The sequence below is a fragment of the Dermacentor variabilis genome, chromosome 10, assembly GCF_050947875.1.
Source record: "Dermacentor variabilis isolate Ectoservices chromosome 10, ASM5094787v1, whole genome shotgun sequence".
In the NCBI taxonomy this organism is placed as follows: domain Eukaryota; kingdom Metazoa; phylum Arthropoda; class Arachnida; order Ixodida; family Ixodidae; genus Dermacentor; species Dermacentor variabilis.
The window spans coordinates 39,516,617-39,537,835 of NC_134577.1; the positions used below are offsets into that span (position 1 = coordinate 39,516,617).

Sequence of the window (21,219 nt, forward strand, 5' to 3'; positions counted from 1 at the left end):
TGCAGCCGTTTGTCAAGTCACTATACAGCCGATGGTACCGATGGTCGCCGTGTGGTTTGTTGTGATGCGTGTTGGTGACGCGTGACTCCCTCAACAGCAACCAACCGCGCACGTGTAGCAGAAGTCATCGAAACTTCATAATGTCGGCGCTGTTAAGAAACGTGCGGCTTGTCTGGTGGCCGCCGGCGAGAATCACTACGCAGAGGAATTTGTGCGCCATACCTTCGAAGCTCCTTGGCGAATACGACATGACCATGACCGTTGAAGCGCACGACTTGAGAGCCCTGTACCTGGATGCCCAGGCGACGACACCGCTCGACCCGCGCGTTTTGGACGCTATGTTGCCGTACTTTATCAATAACTACGGCAACCCACACTCGCGAACACACGCGTACGGTTGGGAGAGTGAGGCGGCCGTCGAAAAGGCGAGGAGCCAAGTCGCCGCTCTCATCGGCGCGCAGCCCAAAGAGATCATATTTACCAGCGGGGCCACTGAATCCAACAACATCAGTATAAAGGGCGTCAGTCGGTTCTACGCCGAGAAAAAGAAGCACATCGTCACGACGCAGACAGAACACAAGTGCGTCCTCGACTCTTGCCGCGCCATGGAGGCCGAGGGTTTCGACGTCACCTACCTGCCGGTGAACCGCAACGGCCTCATTGACGTTCGGCAGCTCGAAGACGCCATCCGACCAGACACGGCACTCGTTTCAGTGATGATGGTGAACAACGAGATTGGTGTGACGCAGCCGATCGCCGACATCGGCGCCGTTTGCCGCAAGCACAAGGTCTTCTTTCACACGGACGCCGCGCAGGCCGTGGGCAAGATTCGCGTCGACGTTAACGACATGATGGTTGACCTCATGTCCATCAGCGGCCACAAGATATACGGCCCGAAAGGCGTCGGCGCCCTCTACCTGCGCCGCAGGCCTCGCGTGCGCGTAGAGGCACTGCAGAGCGGCGGCGGCCAGGAACGTGGCATCCGCAGCGGCACCGTGCCGACACCGCTTGCCGTCGGGCTGGGAGCCGCGTGCGAGGTCGCCGTCCGCGAGATGGAGTACGACCATCGGCACGTGAGCCGGCTCTCAGACCTACTGATCGCGCTCGTCACGAGCGAGCTGACGCACGTCGTGCGCAACGGGGACCCGCAGCGCTCGTACCCGGGTTGCGTGAACCTCTCGTTCGCCTGCGTCGAAGGCGAGAGCCTGCTCATGGCCATGAAGGACGTGGCGCTGTCGTCCGGCTCGGCCTGCACGTCGGCGTCGTTGGAACCGTCGTACGTGCTGCGAGCCATCGGCGCGGACGAGGACCTGGCCCACTCGTCGATACGCTTCGGCCTGGGCCGCTTCACGTCCGAGGAAGAGGTGGTCTACACTGCGCGCAAGTGCGTGCAGGAGGTCAAGAAGCTACGCGAGATGAGCCCGCTCTGGGAGATGGTCCAGGAAGGCGTCGACCTCAAGTCGATCCAATGGACACAGCATTGAGGCTGCTATGATTGTTTAGAGCAAGGTCAGAGCTTTGGAAGTAGCAAAATTGAGTGGACACAGTTGGAGGACGTAGAAGTGTGCTATGATTACAAGTGACATCGCTGACTGGTGTCACTTGATGGCTGATGTCTTGTGCCCTTCAATTAGGCCTGTGTCAGTGGCAGTATGCACGCACTCTGTGATGTGGTCCCGAACTTCATTTTGCTGCACAAATTGTCCTTACTTAAGGAGCCATGGTGACTTTGTTCAAGGTCTCCGTTAAGCATTGTTTGCTGTCGCATAGGCCTGTAATGCTGCATTTCAGTATCATGAATTACATGCGCTCTGACCTGGCTGTGAGAGACGTACATGCAGAGCAGGTAATAATGTAGGAACTGCATGCTGCACTAGGGAATAAAATGTGTAGTGCTCTTCCCATGTCAAATGTTTCACGATTTGAAGCCACTCATGTTGACAACCTTACCAGAGAACTATACGTTGATTATTTGCGTTCGGAACCTCTGAAGTATTCAAAGTAGCAGAATATCATCCCATAAATATATCGGCAAAGAGAAAAAAACGTTTCTAAAATCATTTTGTCATTGTGATTTAATGCATAGAAGGTGCACTTCGGTGAAGGACTATCTACATAGAAATGTAAAGCTTTTGTCACCAGGGCAAGCAGCGATAACTCTACCCATAAGTGCTTGTCTCAAACCACTTAATGTTCTGAAAAGGAGAACTTCGTATCGTCTTTGAATGTAAGCTGCATCTTGTAATGTACATGTACATATATCGCAGTGCTGTAGCTTACCCATGATAGGCTGTGATGCTAGTCTGTGTGTGCACTTGAGCCATTATATTTTGGCAGGATAGAAAGAGCTGTGAGTGAATTCCCTTTTTTATGTGCAGATGTAGCTGAATGTTTATTTCTCATTACACATTGATTGTGTGTTAAGCAAATTATTACACGGCGTGTATGTGTTGGTAATTGTACGAGTTGAGTGCAGCATGTTTGCCCTGCAGTAGAAGGTATGGAATGGCTTTGAGGCCTCCACATGTGCAAGTTGTAATGCGAATAATAAACAGTCCAGATGCCTTCGGGTCCGAAGATTGGAGTTATCTTGTCTGGAAACGATTCAGTTTAATTTGGCACGGCTTGATTACAGTATTTTCTTCTTTATTTGAAGGTAACCGCGAATGGAAGGACAGCGACGAGCACTTTTTAACAATGGTGCTCTTCGAGATAGCGTCCGTACAAACACTTCAAAAGGCCGGTCAGGGAAATTTAGCGCTCCGACACGTCTCGTTCGGGCGACAGCGTTCTTGCGTGTAGCGCACACGTCAGACGAGGAAAACCTTGAGGTTGGGACGGACACCTTTAAAAAAAAAAAAAAGTGTCTCCCTCGAAACAAAGGATTGCTCAAGCGCCACACTGCCGTCTTCCCTTGACTTCGCATCTAGCGGCGGACTATTTCCTCCAGCTTTTGCACATCCCTAGCGCGGAAAAAGAAAGAAACATATATCTACTTTGCGTAGGCCGCGCAGCTCAGTTTCGCGTGAACGGGAAAACGTGCGTGGCCACCGGGCACAGTTTCGCGATTCGTCCGCCAGTTGGTAATAAGACCAAGGAGAGAGAAAGACGGTCAAACCTTGCACTGGGCGAGGCATCGAGGAAAGAGCCGCGGGGCAGAACGACACACCTCTCTGTACGGCATCGTGACGGCGACACGCGCACATTGGTCGCGTCAAAGAACGGGGTGCGAAAACGAGAACCGAACCCGAGCTGGGACACTCTGCCGACATGACATCGACATCAACGCAGTACGAGAGGCTGAAGATGGCAGCCGTCGACCAAGGCTTCTTTCTGATACAAGAAGTTATCGGGCGCTTCAAGCGAGTCGAGAGCATCCTAGCCATCGTCGGCCTCTTCTACGTTGGGAAGACTGCCACCGCCGTGAGCTCGCGTCTGCTCGAGGGCATCCGAGTGTTCGTGCTGTCGCAGTTCCGCTGGCACGACTTCACGCGCTACGGCCAGTGGGCAGGTATGTTGTCAGTGCGCGCCCGTCGGCAGAGTTCGCGAACTTGACCGACAGAGTTCATGCGGCCGTTTGCTACCGCGTGCGAAAAGCGTCGAGGAACCGGCTTGCACGCCGCTTTTTCCTTCCTTCGCGCTCGCCCTCTTTGCGCACGGAGACGGGTCCGCATCTCGGGCACGCATTTCGCTCGACTTCTAGCTGCAGCTGAATTTACATTTTGCCTGGAGAGTCACCAAGCGTGACGCCTTCACGGTGTTTGATGAAAAAAAATGCGTTAAGTAACTGAAGAGACTGATCGATAAGCCTAACCATTTAGCTACGATGAAAACAGCAGCAACCCATTACACTACGCTGCTGCGTTGCCGCCCCTTTGAATTAAGACTGTGTGTTACAGTTGACCACTAGTAACTGGCGGCGCTTTAATTTACATAACTCGGTGCTTTAAGTGTGCTATAACGACGTGCACAAGTTGCTGCATGCAATCGCGATACACTGTCACTTGAGAAGTACAGACAATTATTTGACGTGACTTTACATGTTATAAACTGTTGCATTTCTTTCAGTTTGATTCATGCTGTCCTAACGTCTGTAAGCGGGTGGGCGTGATGTCCCTTTCAGGAGACATTTGCTAGCCTGCTTTTCTTTCTCATTGTGATGTTTATATATGTTTTCACCTCGACTTGCAGTTGTCACTGGTGGCACAGATGGCATAGGAAAGCAGTATGCACGACAGCTGGCGAAAAAGGGCCTGAACATTATTTTGATCAGCAGAAACATGGAGAAACTTCGAGCCACAGCTCAGGAACTAGGCAAGTGATTTGACTCTTAGCGAAGACTGCCAGTGAGACGATTCTCACTGATATTAATTTCTATTTTTTACAGAATTTGATTTCCGCGTGCGAACCCAAATCATTGAAGCCGACCTCAGTGAAGGGCGGCACATCTACCCAGAAATAGCGAAGCAGTTAGAAGGCAAGGAAATTGGCATACTAAGTGAGTGAACCATGCGTCATGCAAGTGATTATGCAATGTTACCAATTGCCACGTCTTGCTGACAACTATTCTTTTGTGTGCAGTAAACAATGCTGGAGTAATGTACGACTCTCCCAGCCTGTTCCTCAATGTTCCAGAGAAGGTATGCACCTTGAGGATTTTTCCATAGGCCATTCAGCCGCGGTTAACATTCTTATTTAAGAAACACTTCATAAAATGTTTTTGTGCTCTTACCACACATCGGGGGAAAAAGGCTACATCAGTTTCGTTTAGGCATTTAGACACAGCCACATCAGCAGCAGTGCAGCGGTGGCGTAGAGGTAGAGCATCCGCCTCGCGTGCAAGAGGTCCGTGGTTCAAATCCCGGTGCCGTGCAATTTTCCACCGGACTAAAAAAGAAAAATAAATCCGCGTGTTGATAAAATTGCATAAACAGCCCTGCAGTGCGGCCTGATCCCGGTGACCAGAACCGGTAACGCACTCCCTCACCAGAGCAGGATTGGCCACCCTGGTGCAGTACTTGGCCACAGCCTCCTATATGAATACAACAATCAAACCCCAACCCTCAGTCCCCAGCAGCTGCGAAGCAACTGACCATGGCGGCGATCAGACCTGCGACGCAGCAGAGGGTGCTAAGAATCCCTGGATCCGGACAGGCTGCCGTTGGAATCTGAACCTGGCAACATTTAACGCTAGAACGTTACCTAGTGAGGCGAGTCTAGCAGTACTATTGGAGAAATTAGAGGGCAGCAAATGGGATATAATAGGGCTCAGTGAAGTTAGGAGGACAAATGAAGCATATACAGTGCTAAAGAGCGTGCACGTCCTGTGCTACCGGGGCTTAGCGGAGAGACGAGAACTAGGAGTCGGATAATAATAAGAATATAGCTGGTAACATACAGGAATTCTATAGCATTAACGAGAGGGTGGCAGGTCTTGTTGTGAAACTTAATAAGAGGTACAAAATGAAGGTTGTACAGGTCTATGCCCCTACATCCAGTCATGATGACCAGGAAGTCTAAAGCTTCTATGAAGACGTGGAATCGGCGATGGGTAAAGTCAAAACAACATACACTATACTGATGGGCGACTTCAATGCCAAGGTAGGCAAGAAGCAGGCTGGAGACAAGTCAGTAGGGGAATATGGCATAGGCACTAGGAATAGCAGGGGAGAGTTATTAGTAGACTTTGCCGAACAGAATAATATGTGGATAATGACCACCTTCTTCCGCAAGCGGGATAGCCGAAAATGGACGTGGAGGAGCCCAAATGATGAGACTAGAAATGAAATAGACCTTATACTCTGCGCTAACCCTGGCATCACACAAGATGTAAACATGCTCAGCAAGGTGCGCTGCAGTGACCATAGGATAGTAAGCACACTAATTAGCCTAGACTTGAGGAGGGAACGAAAGAAACTGGTACGTAAGAAGCCAATAAATGAGTTAGCGGTAAGAGGGAAAATAGAGGAATTCTGGATAACGCTACAAAACAGGCATTCGGCTTTAACTCAGGAAGGGGACCTTAGTGTTGAAACAATGAACGACCATCTTACGGGCATCATTAAGGATTGTGCAATAGAAGTCGGTGGTAGCTCCGACAGACAAGGATACCAGTAAGCTATCGCAGGAGACAAAAGATCTCATCAAGAAACGCCAATATATGAAAGCTTCTAACCCTACAGCTAGAATAGAACTGGCAGAACTTTCGAAGTTAATCAACCAGCGTAAGACAGCTGACATAAGGAAGTATAATATGGATAGAATTGAACATGTTTTCAGGAACGGAGGAAGCCTAAAAGCAGTGAAGAAGAAACTAGGAATTGGCAAGAATTGGATGTATGCATTAAGAGACAAAGCCGGCAATATCATTACTAATATGGATGAGATAGTTCAAGTGGCTGAGGAGTTCTATAGAGATTCATACAGTACCAGTGGCACCCACAACGATAATGGGAGAGAGAATAGTCTAGAGGAGTTCGAAATCCCACAGGTAACGCCGGAAGAAGTACAGAAAGCCTTGGGAGCTATGCAAAGGGGGAAGGCAGCTGGGGAGGATCGGGTAACAGCAGATTTGTTGAAAGATGGTGGGCAGATTGTTCTAGAAAAACTGGCCACCCTGTATACGCAATGCCTCATGACCTCGAGCGTACCGGAATCTTGGAAGAACGCTAACATTATCCTAATCCATAAGAAAGGGGACGCCAAAGACTTGAAAAATGATAGACTGACCAGCTTACTGTCCATTGCCTACAAAGTATTTACTAAGGTAATCGCAAATAGAATCAGGAACACCTTAGACTTCTGTCAAGCAAAGGACCAGGCAGGATTCCGTAAAGGCTACTCTACAATTGACCATATTCACACTATCAATCAGGTGATAGAGATATGTGCGGAATATAACCAACCCTTATATATAGCTTTCATTGATTACGAGAAAGCGTTTGATTCTGTCGAAACCTCGGCAGTCATGGAGGCATTATGGAATCGGGGTGTAGACGAGCCATATGTTAAAATACTGAAAGATATATATAGCGGCTCCACAGCCACCGTAGTCCTCCATAAAGAAAGCAACAAAATCCCAATGAAGAAAGGAGTCAGGCAGAGAGATACGATCTCTCCAATGCTATTCACAGCGTGTTTACAGGAGGTATTCAGACACCTGGATTGGGAAGAAGTGGGGATAAGAGTTAATGGAGAATACCTTAGTATCTTGCGATTCGCTGATGATATTGCCTTGCTTAGTAACTCAGGGGACCAACTGCAATGCATGCTCACTGATCTGGAGAGGCAAAGCAGAAGGGTGGGTCTAAATATTAATCTGCAGAAAACTAAAGTAATGTTTAACAGTCTTGGAAAAGAACAGCAACTTGCGATAGGTAGCGAGGCACTGAAAGTGGTAAGGGAATACATCTACTTAGGACAGGTAGTGACCGCAGATCTGGATCATGAGACTGAAATAATCAGAAGAAAATGAATGGGCTGGGGTGCATTTGGCAGGCACTCTCAGATCGTGAACAGCAGGTTGCCATTATCCCTCAAGAGAAAAGTGTCTTACCAGTACTCACGTACGGGGCAGAAACCTGGAGGCTTACGAAAAGGGTTCTACTTAAATTGAGGACGACGCACCGAGCTATGGAAAGAAGAATGATGGGTGTAACGTTAAGGGATAAGAAAAGAGCAGATTGGGTGAGGGAACAAACGCAAGTTAATGACATCTTAGTTGAAATCAACAAAAAGAAATGGGCAGGGCATGTAATGAGGAGGGAAGATAACCGATGGTCAGTAAGAGTTACGGACTGGATTTAGTTACGGATAAGGATAAGAGTTACGGACTGGTAGTAGGGTTTAAACAACAAGCTACATCTTATTAAACCTGTAATTTATGAGTGGAAGTCATGCAGTCACCAGCAACGGTTCTACGAGGTGATCTTGTGTCGACTTCGGATTGGAAACACACATCTGATGCATAATTTCCTTCTCCGAAAAGAAGACTCGCCAATTTGCGAAAAATGCCATGAACCTCTTGCAGTCATACACATCCTAATAACATGTCCACACAACGACGCACAGAGGGGGAGATTTTTACACAACCTGTATAATTTACATATACCATTACACCCTGCCCTATTACTGGCAGGAGAACCCTTAGTGCCATTTACTAATCTGACTTTTTATAGAAAACTGCATATTTGCACCAGCTATAATGTAATGCAGGTTTACCTGCTCTTACGTTGCGTTTCCGTTTGTCTTTTCACTGGCGCAGCATGGCCTTAGTTGCCTTTGTGCCATTAAACCCAAACTAACTGGTCGTGGGCATGGCATGGGCAGGACACGTAATGAGGAGGGAAGATAACCGATGGTCATTAAGGGTTACGGACTGGATTCCAAGAGAAGGGAAGCATAGTAGGGAGCAGCAGAAAGTTAGGTGGGTGGATGAGATTAAGAAGTTTGCAAGGACAACATGACCACAATTAGCACATGACCGGGATAGTTGGAGAAGTATGGGAGAGGCCTTTGCCCTACAGTGGGCATAGCCAGGCTGATGATGATGATGAACTAACTGGTAGTAGTCTCAGTATTCCTACTATGTGACATGCCTTAAGCATTGGTCAGTTACATGTGTCCTATTGTAAATAATCAAGTTTGTAACTTGGGGTAATAGAGGAGTTAACCTGTGATGACTACACATTATTTTATATCTGCCAGCTAAAAAAGTTGTTACTTTAGCTTACGCTAAAGAAGATGAAGGCAAAAGCCTGCATGCCCACGAGACAGTCATTACATTAATTGACATTTTCATTTGAATGCGTTGTTACTTATTACCTATTGTTTTCTCCCACCAAAGGTTGTGGGTTTGACTGCCTTAATTAGCCAAATCTTAGTTAACTGTGCTGTAATTCATTTCGCTTAACACCAAATGTAGTGGGTTTGACTCTCTGCTTTCACAATATCATTTGGAATCCAACTTGGAGATATGGCCGCTTCACCCAAATCTCCAAGTGGGTTCGACTCCCACCAAAGGTTGTGGGTTCGAGTGCCTTAACACCACAGGTTGTGCTGACGCTTCTTTTTCCCCTTGGATTCATGCTTTTATAAAGAAATCGATGGCGTAATTCGCCTAATTGACAGCAAAGGTCAAGGGTTAGACTCCCTATGAATTTTCGTGCCATAACACTGGACATCGTGTTGTATAGCACAGAGGGAACAACCACGAAAACGACAAGGCACCACACAGAGTGCAATGGCCCCATAGACTACATACTGCTGAAAAAAATAACCTCTTAGTCTTTATGACAATCCTATTAAAAATTAAAGTTCGTGCTATAATGCCTTGCACAGGCACAAAGGGTCTGCTTACAAAAAGTTGGCATCACATTTTGTTAGCTCAAGATTGCACATGGCCATGATTAACCCTTTATGGGCTAGCTTTGCCTTCAGGCAACATAGGAAAAAGCTTTTTTTTTTCCTACTGAGTTCTGGTATTGAGTATAAAGTTTCTGGCTAGATGTCTTCGGCCAGCATTGAATTACGGGCAGCAAGCATCATTTGTTGGCTTAGAGCAGGAACAGGGTATAAGAAAGAAGGTCAGCATGCAAATCGATTTCTTTTGAAAGTGCGTGGTCAAAGGAGGCAGGCCAATGCAAGAAGATCTCTGGTTGCAGTGGTGTCACATGTAGAACAAATGAAATGTGCACCTGTGCTTCACCTATGAAAGAGAGCTGTCTAAAAATTACAAGCGAAACCATTGGTATCCTGGGGTGAAGCCTACTTCCAGTTTTAGGCCTGGCGTTTCCCTCTATTGCTGAAGAATGTTCTGCTAAATATTTGTTCTTTTCACTGGTTACTTATTCTCAACGTTTCTTGCACATTTAGTGAAAACAATCTTTTTTCTTTTTCTGGGTATTTGCTTGTCCATACAAGGTTAAGCACTTATCCCCTTTTGTGTGCAATTTTTTATTTTTTTTTAATGTGCCTGTGACTGCCTGGCTTACATGCTTAACTGTAAACTCTTGTATTTTTTTGAATGCCTGCCCAATTACACCAGCATATTGAGGTGGGAGGGGGATGGGGGGAGGGGAGTCCTACTTATATGGTACCACTTTTTTCTTTATTAGTTTATCGTAGAAACCTTTAGAGTCTCATAATGCAGAGGCAAAGGAGAGGGTACAAAGTGGCAGCACCACCTGGCAACAGTTTTTTATGCTTTAACAAGACTGTATGTAATGTTTGAATATGGCACACATGCATTGTAGACAACCGGACAGGCGTTGTAAAAATATAGAAGGCTGTGGATCAAGTAAATTTTCGTTATTCCACTTGTCACACCCTTCTCTTTAATACCCTCTGTTCCAGAAACTTGTAGAAAGTGTGAACATCAACATGATGGCCGTCATGATGATGACATATATTGTCATGCCACAGATGGTTGAAAGGTAAGCAGAAAGATTTTTTATGAATATAGCAAGGGGTAGCATAACTCGCCACCTTGTAAATTACATGTTTACGTTGTATCATAAGAAGCCAACAAACACTGACACCAAGGACAACATAGGGGAAAATTACTTGTGCTAATGAAACGATAAATTAATGGAAATTAAAGTGGATGAAGAAACAACTTGCCGCAGGTGGGGACCGAATTCACAACCTTCGCATTTCGCGTGCGATGCTCTACCAATTGAGCTACCGCGGCGCTGTTTTCCCATCCACTTTCTTGGGTATTTATGTGCCCTAGTAGAACCCTGGGAGTGTTAGCCAGCGCCGCCACTCACAGACCATGGCGGCGGACGTGGAACGTCCTTCATGCCGCAGGTGTCACGAGAACGCGATCTTTTTGGGTAAAGGCAACTGGTCAATAAACCCACATATGCTACCTAAAGGCATCAATGTTGCCGGATTCGGGACCCTCGTTATGTAATCAACGAGAAGAAAGGGGGTTAACCGAGGGGCCCGATTTTTATTAGTCATATCATAAGAAGCCAACAAACACTGACACCAAGGACAACATAGGGGAAAATTACTTGTGCTAATAAATGAAGTAATGAAACGATAAATTAATGGAAATTAAAGTGGATGAAGAAACAACTTGCCGCAGGTGGGAACCGAACCCACAACCTTCGCATTTCACGTGCGATGCTCTACCATTTGAGCTACCGCATCTCGATGTTTACGTTGTAGTAGACATATGCCAAAGACTATCTATTATGTACTTTCTGTTTCAGGAAAAAGGGCCTTATTGTGAACATCTCGTCAATTTCGTCATTCTATCCACTTCCTTTGATGGCTGTTTACTCTGCTTCAAAGGTTTGTCGCATAGTTTCTATATTTGACCAGGCAATTTCTAGGCATGTTCAGAATTCCAAATGGTCATTATGCAGCATCGTGTCCATGTGACAGGAGCCTAAACATTGAATACATTCATACTCTGCCACATGGGTGAATTTAATGGCATACGAACTTTAGGCCAATTGTGCCATGGTTCCAGCAACTCTGTACAACATCAAATTCATGCTGTTCCCGATTTTTGTGTTGAAAAGTGCGCATAGACGACTCAAAACTAACAACAAAATCATCTTGACTGTTTGCTGAAACAAACATCTGTGTATGCATAAGAAATTGAATTGCAATTTTCAGTTTGCCACCCTAAAAGGGTCATCTTGCTTCAACTTCAGATTCACCAGCGTATGACAAGCTTGCTTCTAGACACAAAGAAAACTTTTGAAATGTGCCTAGTACTTCCCAGTGACCATTTTTGCACTTTAGCCAATAAATAGCATTTCTTGTTATAAATCACAAATCCAGACTAAATTGGTGCATCACCTGCATATATCAAGTGTAGATTTTTAGTGGCACTAAAATGCATAGATGCAGCACTACCTTGAAGCATTATAAACAGAAAGCAACACAAGACCTTGGCCATGTAATACCTGTGTTAAGCTGATCTATTACAGACTACAAAGTGCATTCTGCAATTGTGCCATTAGGTGTCGCATAAACTTGAGTCCGCAGACCAAGAAGCTGACTTAACTACCCATTTTTATTGAGTCTTTAAAAAGTACAAATTTCCAAAACGTAAGCGAGTTTATTAAGCTATGGTGCTGCCCCCTCATGCTTGCTTACATCCTCTGAAAGGTACTGACATGCTGCTAGGTACTGTTTTGCTCTGACCTCGTGTTCTTGTGACTTATGGCAGCACACATCGTCGTGCTTTTCCCTAGGTTTTTGTCGACTGGTTCTCAATGGCACTTGACTACGAGTACCGGGACAAAGGCATCATTGTGCAGAGCCTGATCCCTTCGTACATCTCAACAAAGCTGGTGCGCTTCAGCAACTTTCTGAGCACGCCAAGCATCATTGTTCCAGATGCAGAGACGTTTGTCAAGAGCTCCCTGCAGACCATTGGTGGCAGCAAAAGGACCACAGGCTTCTGGACACATGGTTTACAGGTTCGGTGCCCTTCTTTGTGTGGTACTGATAAGCCAGTTCAAAGGTCACAAGTTTATTTAAAGTGGCCGCTATGTGCGGTGCATTTTTTGGGGGTTTTTTCGGCATGGCATCACACAGCATCAAGGCACATTTTATGCTCTGCGATGATGATAATGCCATTATGTAAATAATCTGCAAGTAGCTTTTTTGTAATTCCGTTTCACTTAATTCCAAACTGTGGACCTGGCTTGCACCCAAACATTTCTGTGAGCCAGGATTGTCATTAATTTTATCCTAAAATTGGCTCTCACTGGATAATTGCAACATGACTGGTCAATAAGCATTGTCTGAATAGTATGAACCCAATCGCTTCAGCAACCGATTTTGCCATGAGGGAAGACAGCAAATGTGTCACCAAGATGCTATCTCTCTCCTAAAATACATTTTCGGTCTGCCCTCAGCATTGTCAAGTAATTATATTCTGGGGTGCATTTGAATCTGGTAAACACTGCCAAATAAAGCAGTGCTGTGATTGGACACTTTTTCTGCCTCTTCTTTTATTTACTGCCCCCCCCCCCCTTCATATAATTTGATCTATCCCATCAGTCCCATGAAGGTTGAATTACGAGGGTCTAATTAATGGAAATGAATTGTCATATGGGATATTCACTTTTATTGCCAACCGTAGCCTTTCCCCTTTAGCACATGGTAAACTCAGCCACCAGATGGCCAAGCTGTGCAAGCAAGTCTTGATGCTGCAGGGGTAGGATACAGATGCACATATAGGGGTGCATGTTTGCAAGAAAACGAGAGGGAAACGAATTGTAAAGCATGCATTGAGTGCACAGCAGCCTGAAGGCCCAGTTCACTCCAGCAAAGTGCACCCATGAAAAGAGAGGTGAGTCGTGCAGACAGGACACAAGAGTAGAGAAGTGGACAACACGAACGCCGTGTTGTCCACTCTTGTGTCTGTCTGCGCGCCTCACCTCTTTTTTGCATAATGAATCCTTACCAACTAGCTCAGCTTTCTGTCATTCTAAGCACCCATGAATCCTTGTATGTGAACACCACAGTGCAAATATATCTGGCCTTTCCAAACAGCATGTCGCGGTTCTGTTTTATGTAGTAGCATAGCGCGATAGATACCCTTTCTTGTGAAGCACTCCCGTGCAAGTCACCACGCGTGTGCATGTGGTACCTTGAGAACACATCACTGTAGTAGATCGCACATTACTGCTACGCTAAAACTCCCTGCCCTAAGCACACAGCTATGGTTCGTACCGCAATCGTAAAATGTCCAGGCAAAATACATTATGTACACCGTTGTCCTTTGGGGCAATTTGAATGCTTTTTCATGTCGCGATGGATGCTGCGAATTTCTGAGCCACCACAAGTTGCATTTAGGTCAGTGTGGCTACACGGTGTACAGATGTTCTATGAGCCTGGCAAAAATTTGTGCACTTTAGAATGCTGCGAGTGCTGGTGAGATAAGATTTGAGACATCCAGAAGGGCCTTTCCCGCAACATTGTGAGAAGAAAAGTCCAGAAACTCATCGTGCACTTTTCATATGTAAACAAATTTAATATTAACAAGTGTCTTAAATTCACCTTGATCCTCCAGTTATGGTTATGGATCGTGCAAATTTCTGATAAAATGGATATTTTTAGAGGTTCTGAAAATTCGGTATCAATGGAGATTCCTCTGTGATTTTCTGGATTGTCAAAAAATGACCAATGCCCAGGGACATTGTCAATTACGTAAACTGACATTACCAGCATGTATTTTTTTTTTTTCAGTACTGGACATACGAGCACATGCCGCAGTGGGCATGGAACTTGACTTCGTGGTATATGTTCAAGACCATCGACAACACACCAAAGCCAAAGTTTGCATGAGCAACTCTTGGCCTCTCTGCTCACTGATAGTAGCCGACTGCCTGTCCTCATGCCCTAGCGAGGTTTGCACTCGCATCCCAGTGGACCCTGCCAGTGCCGACCCTACCTTTGCAGCGGACTGTGAAAGACCATTTTAACATCCTCTGGACAACAGTGGTCAACCATACAGCTATTTGGTTGGTGCTGGGGATGGGCTCTCGCCTATGGACAAGGAACTGTTTAAGAAATCATACCACTCTTCTCTTTGGCAACTTGCCTCGCCAACGTTTTGGCGAGGCCTGCTTGACAACTTGCATTTGACTGCCAATGACAAGCCTCCAGCTATTTGCCAGTGCTTATTACCAAGAGATTATTATCAACATTGATTGTTGACAACATGGCGAGTTGTCTTGGTGCCAGCAGCAAGCTTTGGAGAATGCTAGGATAAAGAACTGTCTTAACGTTTGGCTTTTGTAGTGAACTGCCATTTTGGTGACTTGCCAATTTTTCAGCTAGGCCTATTTGGCAATTCATGTCTGTCTGCCTACAGCAAGCCTTGCAGAATGCACAATCCTGAATTTCTCTTATGCAATCAACTGCCGGCACTTTGGCACTTAACTCATGCCCGAGTGGCATGCATAAGCCTTCAGACTGTTGCTGTGATGATCTTTTGGAGCCAAAGTGTGAAGATGCCATGTTTATCCCTCAAGCATGAGTGTGAAGAGATTATTGGCCCCCGTTTGTACGATCATGATGGACTACCATGCACAGAAATAAACGTCACAATTTTGAAATTTAAAAGAACAGCGTCTTGGTCAAGTCTGCAGCTTAAGCTACAGCACCCAGGTGTAAGATTTTAATCTTTCCCAATAAGCGGTGCATACTTTTGGGACATACTAAACAATTTGAAAGTGATGGCAAGTACTAGTGCATAATTCATTGTTTTTGCATGTAACCATTATATGCTACAACACAAAAGTACTAAATTTTAATGATTTCATCATTAAAGAAACCACCATGCTTCAATGAAAAGGCCTAAGCACCGCCACTTAAATGTGTTCTCCAATATGGTGCACACATCTTTCAGATGAGAGCTTAAATATACCTTTCTATGTCTGCTTCGTCCACAACCAAGGGTGTTAAATTTATAGGTCAAGTGTAGAATGAGAGCACTGGTTTTGTGATGCTCCTTTCATACAATGTATACATGCTGTTTCACTTTGTTTGGGAAAAGCTTCAAAGTGTTCAGACTTCAAATCACTCAGCATCTTGATTTTACGGCAGGTTCTACTCCTTTAATAGAAGTAGTAGATCTTAGGAGGCATAATTCGTGTTTTTTTTTAAATGCAGATAATTAAAACAAACATTACTGCTTCTTCAACTCTGAGTTCGCACGAGTCCATTGGTGTTTCTAAAGTTGACAAGGACTGGAGGCCCAAGTTTGCACATGAACTACAAGGACAGCAAGACAGTACGGTGAAGGTAAATGACAAATATATCAACACCCAGATTGCTAATTTTCATCAATACTGGTCCTTTGCCACTATTCCATTCATTCAGGCTTAAGCCATGTAGTGTCATTAAAGCAGCAGTGCATTCGTTGTATTTGGATGTCTATTAGTACAGAAACTGATTAGAATAAATCGGCAGTCTATTAGTTCAGCTGTGCTCAACATCAGTTTCATGTGCTGCACAGAATTTCACTGCACGAGTAATATAGTGAGCTATGGAAGTCATTGTAGCTGCACAAACACTACTGCGCCAAGCCATTAGCCATGGCTTCAGAGTTCACTGCAGAAGTGCACCTTGGAGGCACAATGACTGGCTGACAATTCCATTCTGTTTGTGAATAATGTTAGCATGCAAAGTGTGCACTTCCACATAATCATTGAATGATTAAGTTTATAAACAGCCCACAGGCTAGTTCGACGGCATTTTTCTAATTGCTACGAGACAAGATCGCAAACTTATGGTTTCACTGTAGGAGTGAAAGATCCAATGAAATGAAGCGTGAGCACCATACTGGCATTGTGTTTTCAGTATTTAATTATTTGATATAGTATACCTTCGTTTTATGCAATAACATTTGATTACATGACACTGCCATATATTTAGCAATAACAGAATACTACATGCAGCAATGTTGAAAGGTTGGTCGAAGAAAACAATGCAGAAGAAAGAAGCTAAACATGAAGGCAAATCATGGCTCGAGTGAGTGTAGTTACAATGTGCGTATAATGAGCTAGTGTTACCACAATGACACATTTCAGGTTGCAGTTAATCCAATATTGGGCCACATTAAGAGTACCACCCATCACAATGGTGGTGTCCCAAATAACTAAGCACTGGTCCAAAGAAACGGCGCCATGAAGACATACCTGAAAAAGTTTAGATCTGCTCATAATAGCCTGAATAATTCTTCACTTGTACAGACCTCTACCCACACATCATTCTTGCTCTTCAACAGACATTGGTGTTACATGACTACAAAAAGTGTACACATTATGTATGTATGTTATGTGGGCACCCCCATTGATTGTTCCTGAAGTCAGCATTAAGACCAGCAATATTCGGCACCACACAAAACAAAGAAGGCAAACTATAAGCATACATACAGTACTGTACACTCGAAGGAAGCACCGAACTATTTTGATGAGATATACCTATATGGGTAAGAAGTTATTGCTGAGGCAGTCATGTCAAAATTGAGCCATGATCAACACTGGAATATTGATTTGGTGCTCCATTTAAGAGTGGACCATACTGTAAGCACGTTACAAAAATGCCCATCTCAAAGTCATGCTATGACAAACACGCATGCACAATTGGTAAAATTTTCAAACTATGGAATGTTAAAGAGAATGACAACTGGCCAGAATGTGCTGTGAGATGTTGATGAAAATGAAATGACTATGATTTATAGTGATAGAACCCAGCGCGCTGTTTGCGATCTAAGTAGGAATTACAATTTTAAATGGACAAAGGAAGTCTCAAAAAACAGTAAGTGACTAGGCCTGGCGGTGACATCTTGGTGCTTCGGATGTAGTCGATGAGATTATAGTGTACATAAGTTGGCTGTTATTTAGTACAACATAATTATCCCTTAAAATTGCAGTTGCTATGTTATTAGATACTTGCACTTTATTCTATGCTTCAGAAATCAAAAGCGCACGCATCGCTACAGCAAGACGCTGAACTGCGTATCCCAGGTAAAAGCGTCGTTTTGTTTTGACTGGTTAAATACCAAAGTAGTTCGACAGAAAACCACGAAAACACGAAGCTATTATCACAGAAATACTTTAACACTTTGGAAAACATGAATCCCAGGAGGAACATCGACTTGATAAACAAAATAATGCTTTTTCACAGTAACGGCCATACTTGTCGTATGCCTCCCACTAATGCCGGCATATAATCGCTATCGCGCTCACCTGTCATTGTTTTGAGCATGCTTCCTGTGAACGACTACATCCTCAATGCAGATTGAACAACTCGGATAAAAAATGTTCCATAAGATTTTCTGCATTACCACTTCATGATTAGACACTCTGACCGGTAAGCTTTCCATTGCATTAAAAAGAATAGGTACCACGAAAATTGGTTGCCAGTCCTATTAATGCTAAAGTGGGGCTGTAGTACTTCATTGTTCTGCAATGATGATGCTGTATTACAATACGAACAAGAGCGGCCATAAAATACTGTAGGAAACCAACACCTGTGCAAAAGTCTTCACTGCAATATTTAGGAAGATGAACACACGGTATCAAAAGCTAACCTGAAGAGTTTAATATTTCTTGAGCCTGGGCATGGGAGCCAAGAATTCAAATCGCTGCCTGTGCTAACGTATGCGTGCTGAAGTAGTGTTGTACTGTTTGACTGGTTGCACGCTAAAACTGTGCTGCAGCTTCGTCTTTTTCTTGGAACCCACTTCCCATAAACTTTTTACATTGACTGAACTGTTCCAGATTTAGAATTACAGTTAAACCTTGATATAACGAACTTCAATATAACAAAATTCTCAATATAACGAAGTAAACTTTTCAGAACCTCTTGTCCTTAAAGCACCTGTGTATTTGGAACCTCAATTTAAGAAAATGTGTTTGCATGAGATTTCAATATAAAGAAATTTTGCTTCTGCTGCAAAGGAATGCTGAGACAATAAATGTAAACTTCCGTGGACGCAGAAGGTCAAATGGTTGAATCACAAGTGGCTGCTTGCAACAAAATGAATGGACAACTGGGCTAGTTGGTTTACTTGCATCTTGAAACTGTAAAAGTGCACAAAGGCGAGAACGAAGAGAGTGGACAGGACGAAGCATTTACTCACAACTGCAAACCAGCAATTTGCTTTGTTATATCGAAAATTCACTTGTACTGAAATTTGACCTTTTATGCAAATAAGTGCAGCCGCCGATCAATTTTTCTTACACAGAAAGAGGCCACAGAATTTTTCGGATAATTGAGCAATCGAAAAAAAAGCAAATCTGAATGAGAAAACAATTCATTTTGATGAATTTGAGAGTCGGCGACGAATGAAACAGTTTCATGCCACATCGATGATACATTCACATCGGAGGCACGAATTAAGCGACGCCAGTCGTGCTTGTGGATGAACTTCGCCCCCGCAACAGATAGCATCACCCCCACTAGGGCGACGCCATCATGAAAACCGCCGGCAGCGGGGAGTGAATGCTTCATGCTTCTCGCTCCAACAGGTCACCAAAATTCGAGATTACGCAACCTCCAATACTAAATGCGCTGGATTACAGCCTATGTGATACCACACAATTTTCGCATGCCCACTCTTTGCACACGAGGTACATTACCTCTGAAGCAGGGTGCGCTGCTGCGTATGTGCTCAGCCGCGCTTAAAGTTATGCACAGTCACGGCCGAGACGCGCGTCAGAAATCGCGACGTGCACCAACTTACCCTCGCACGCGCTTGATCGCATTATTGTGAGCTTGGTCCTCTCCCCCTCTTTCCCTTTACTCGCGCAGGAAGGCGGTACTCCTGAAGCCACTACCCTCGCACCTATAGCACAAAGTGCGCGGGGCGCGATAGGATCTTATCGTACTTGGTCTTTATAGAGAACATGATGCGGCTCCACTTCGGCGATCGCTCTCGTCTTGTCTCGCCGCGCGCAATTTGGCAAGTGCGTTAGCAAGCAGCTGCTTCTAATTCAATCAATTGACCATCTGCGTCCGTGGAAGTTTCCATTTATAGTCTTGGCATTCCTTTGCGGCGGAAATGCTGAAATTGCACACACACTTCGTTATATTGTGGTTATAGATACATGGTGTTCTATGACAAAACGTTATGAAAAGTTAAATACTTCATTATATCGAGAATTTCGTTATATCGAGGTTTAACTGTATTTCATTCCTATGCTAAACGTAGCAACATCACACCACAATGTCAAAAGTCACTACACAACGCAGCAGAACCTCACTGCTACATTTCCGCAAAGCAAGATTTTGCTAATTGCATAGCTGCAAAGGACAGCAGTGACGATACTCCATTATACTGGATTATACAATTTAGACCCATTGGCCAGGATCCAGGATACATTTTTCTGAATGAAGTCTATTCAAGATTATTTTTCAGAGGGACATGTTATTGTTGCATTATGTGGTTAATACACAAGATGACAGGCAAAGGAAATACAACTGGGCAAAATTAAGCACAAGTCACGAACTGGTGTGTTTCAAGTGGAAGAGAGAACACTTGCGTTTATGTATGACTAGATGGTAGTTTGCACTGCTTCATCCAGTTGTGTTATAGCATGTGCGTTTTGCGCGTGTCACCACATAGTGCAATAATGACATGAATGCACACTGATTAGCTCATTTGATACTTCTGCCAATGGCAATGAGGTTTTACTGTAGTCGTCAGAACAGCATGTTTTCGCCCTAATTGGCAGGCATTCAAAGATGTGATTACAACTAAATGATGAACACAAAAACATGGAAACGTGAATGACGCAAATAATTGTCATTTTCATTGATCATCATTCACATTTATATGAGTGTGTCCATCTTTTTAGGTTTTAACGTGTCTTTCAACTTAGCTGTGCAGTTATAACATGACAACAATCACAAGGCTGCTGGTGGTCCTCGGATCAGTAGTTCAAAAGGCACATTGCATCGTGGACTGGAAGTGCGATCGCACCTGCCAAGGCTATGCCTGTGCTGTCTGCCAGTGACGCAATGCGCAGAGAAAATTCTCTATTTTGAGGCGCCACCTAGGAAAAGGAGAAATAAACACTGGCGAATCAGACAATAGCCTCAAGGTGGTAGCAGATGGTAGCAGTAGGTAATCAAGCAGCACCTTTAGGTGTTCTAAAGCCAGCATTCTTGTAGAGGCACGAATGGGAAAAATGATTTCACCTGTATTAGTAAATTGCCCCTCTACAATACCATAAACAGCACTCTTACCGAAAGAAGATACTTGGTAAGCTAAGAAAGATGCAAAAAGAAAAGACTGGCGGCACCGCCACTTTTAAGTTCCCGCACCAGCTTGCCATGACTTCGTGGATTCTGATGGCACCTGCTAAGGCCTAGTTATTTCTTCACTCGTAAAAATCGACTGCACTGTGTTCTGAAGGAGCCAAGGATTGGACATGGCAAGTTTTATAAACTTCTGCTAAGCTAACATGGCCCAAATATGAAAGATTAACTTGAAATTCACAATGTCGCACTGATATACCAGTTTTCAATTTTCTGCACGAAATTCAAAAGACTGAACTTCGACTTTTTCTTTTCGAATAATCAACATATTATTACAAAATTAATGACAATACAGTGCTCAAAGAATATTTTATCAGTATAAACTGAGGTAGTGTTTCATTTTAGTGTCCCTTTAGATGGAAATAAGGAACTCTCATAGATATATATGTACATACATAAATATGGAGAAATCAC

At 44.4% G+C, this 21,219-nt stretch overlaps 3 protein-coding genes across 4 annotated transcripts in view; 2 read left to right on the top strand and 1 right to left on the bottom strand.

Moving 5' to 3' along the window:
- The first annotated feature begins 3 nt into the window (after nt 1-3).
- Nucleotides 4-2,577, top strand: LOC142560358 (cysteine desulfurase-like). The gene has a single exon (XM_075672401.1). The coding sequence runs from the start codon at nt 141-143 to the stop codon at nt 1,482-1,484; it is 1,344 nt and encodes a 447-aa protein (XP_075528516.1). The 5' UTR covers nt 4-140; the 3' UTR covers nt 1,485-2,577.
- Nucleotides 2,578-2,970: 393 nt separating this feature from the next.
- Nucleotides 2,971-15,102, top strand: LOC142560360 (inactive hydroxysteroid dehydrogenase-like protein 1). Its single transcript, XM_075672403.1, has 8 exons — nt 2,971-3,511; nt 4,192-4,314; nt 4,388-4,498; nt 4,582-4,640; nt 10,354-10,433; nt 11,220-11,301; nt 12,216-12,443; nt 14,221-15,102. Exons 1-8 carry the CDS (start codon nt 3,271-3,273, stop codon nt 14,317-14,319), a joined length of 1,023 nt encoding a protein of 340 aa, XP_075528518.1. The 5' UTR covers nt 2,971-3,270; the 3' UTR covers nt 14,320-15,102.
- Nucleotides 15,103-16,717: 1,615 nt separating this feature from the next.
- Cln3 (CLN3 lysosomal/endosomal transmembrane protein, battenin) overlaps nt 16,718-21,219 on the bottom strand; it is a 32,262-nt gene continuing 27,760 nt past the window's right edge. The window contains exon 15 of one of the 2 annotated variants that reach the window (XM_075672402.1): nt 16,718-20,540. In XM_075672402.1, the coding sequence (XP_075528517.1) occupies nt 20,418-20,540 (123 nt within the window). In that variant the 3' untranslated portion in view covers nt 16,718-20,417. The remainder of the gene's footprint in view (nt 20,541-21,219) is intronic. The other variant, XR_012823352.1, reaches the window with a different exon arrangement.

Bases quoted from the DNA above. Each gene is read 5' to 3' on its own strand.
- LOC142560360 (XM_075672403.1), top strand. From the start codon at position 3,271: ATGACATCGACATCAACGCAGTACGAGAGGCTGAAGATGGCAGCCGTC. The intron at 3,512-4,191 runs GTATGTTGTCAG...CTCGACTTGCAG, and splicing joins GCGCTACGGCCAGTGGGCAG to TTGTCACTGGTGGCACAGAT. The intron at 11,302-12,215 runs GTTTGTCGCATA...GCTTTTCCCTAG, and splicing joins CTGTTTACTCTGCTTCAAAG to GTTTTTGTCGACTGGTTCTC.
- LOC142560358 (XM_075672401.1), top strand. From the start codon at position 141: ATGTCGGCGCTGTTAAGAAACGTGCGGCTTGTCTGGTGGCCGCCGGCG.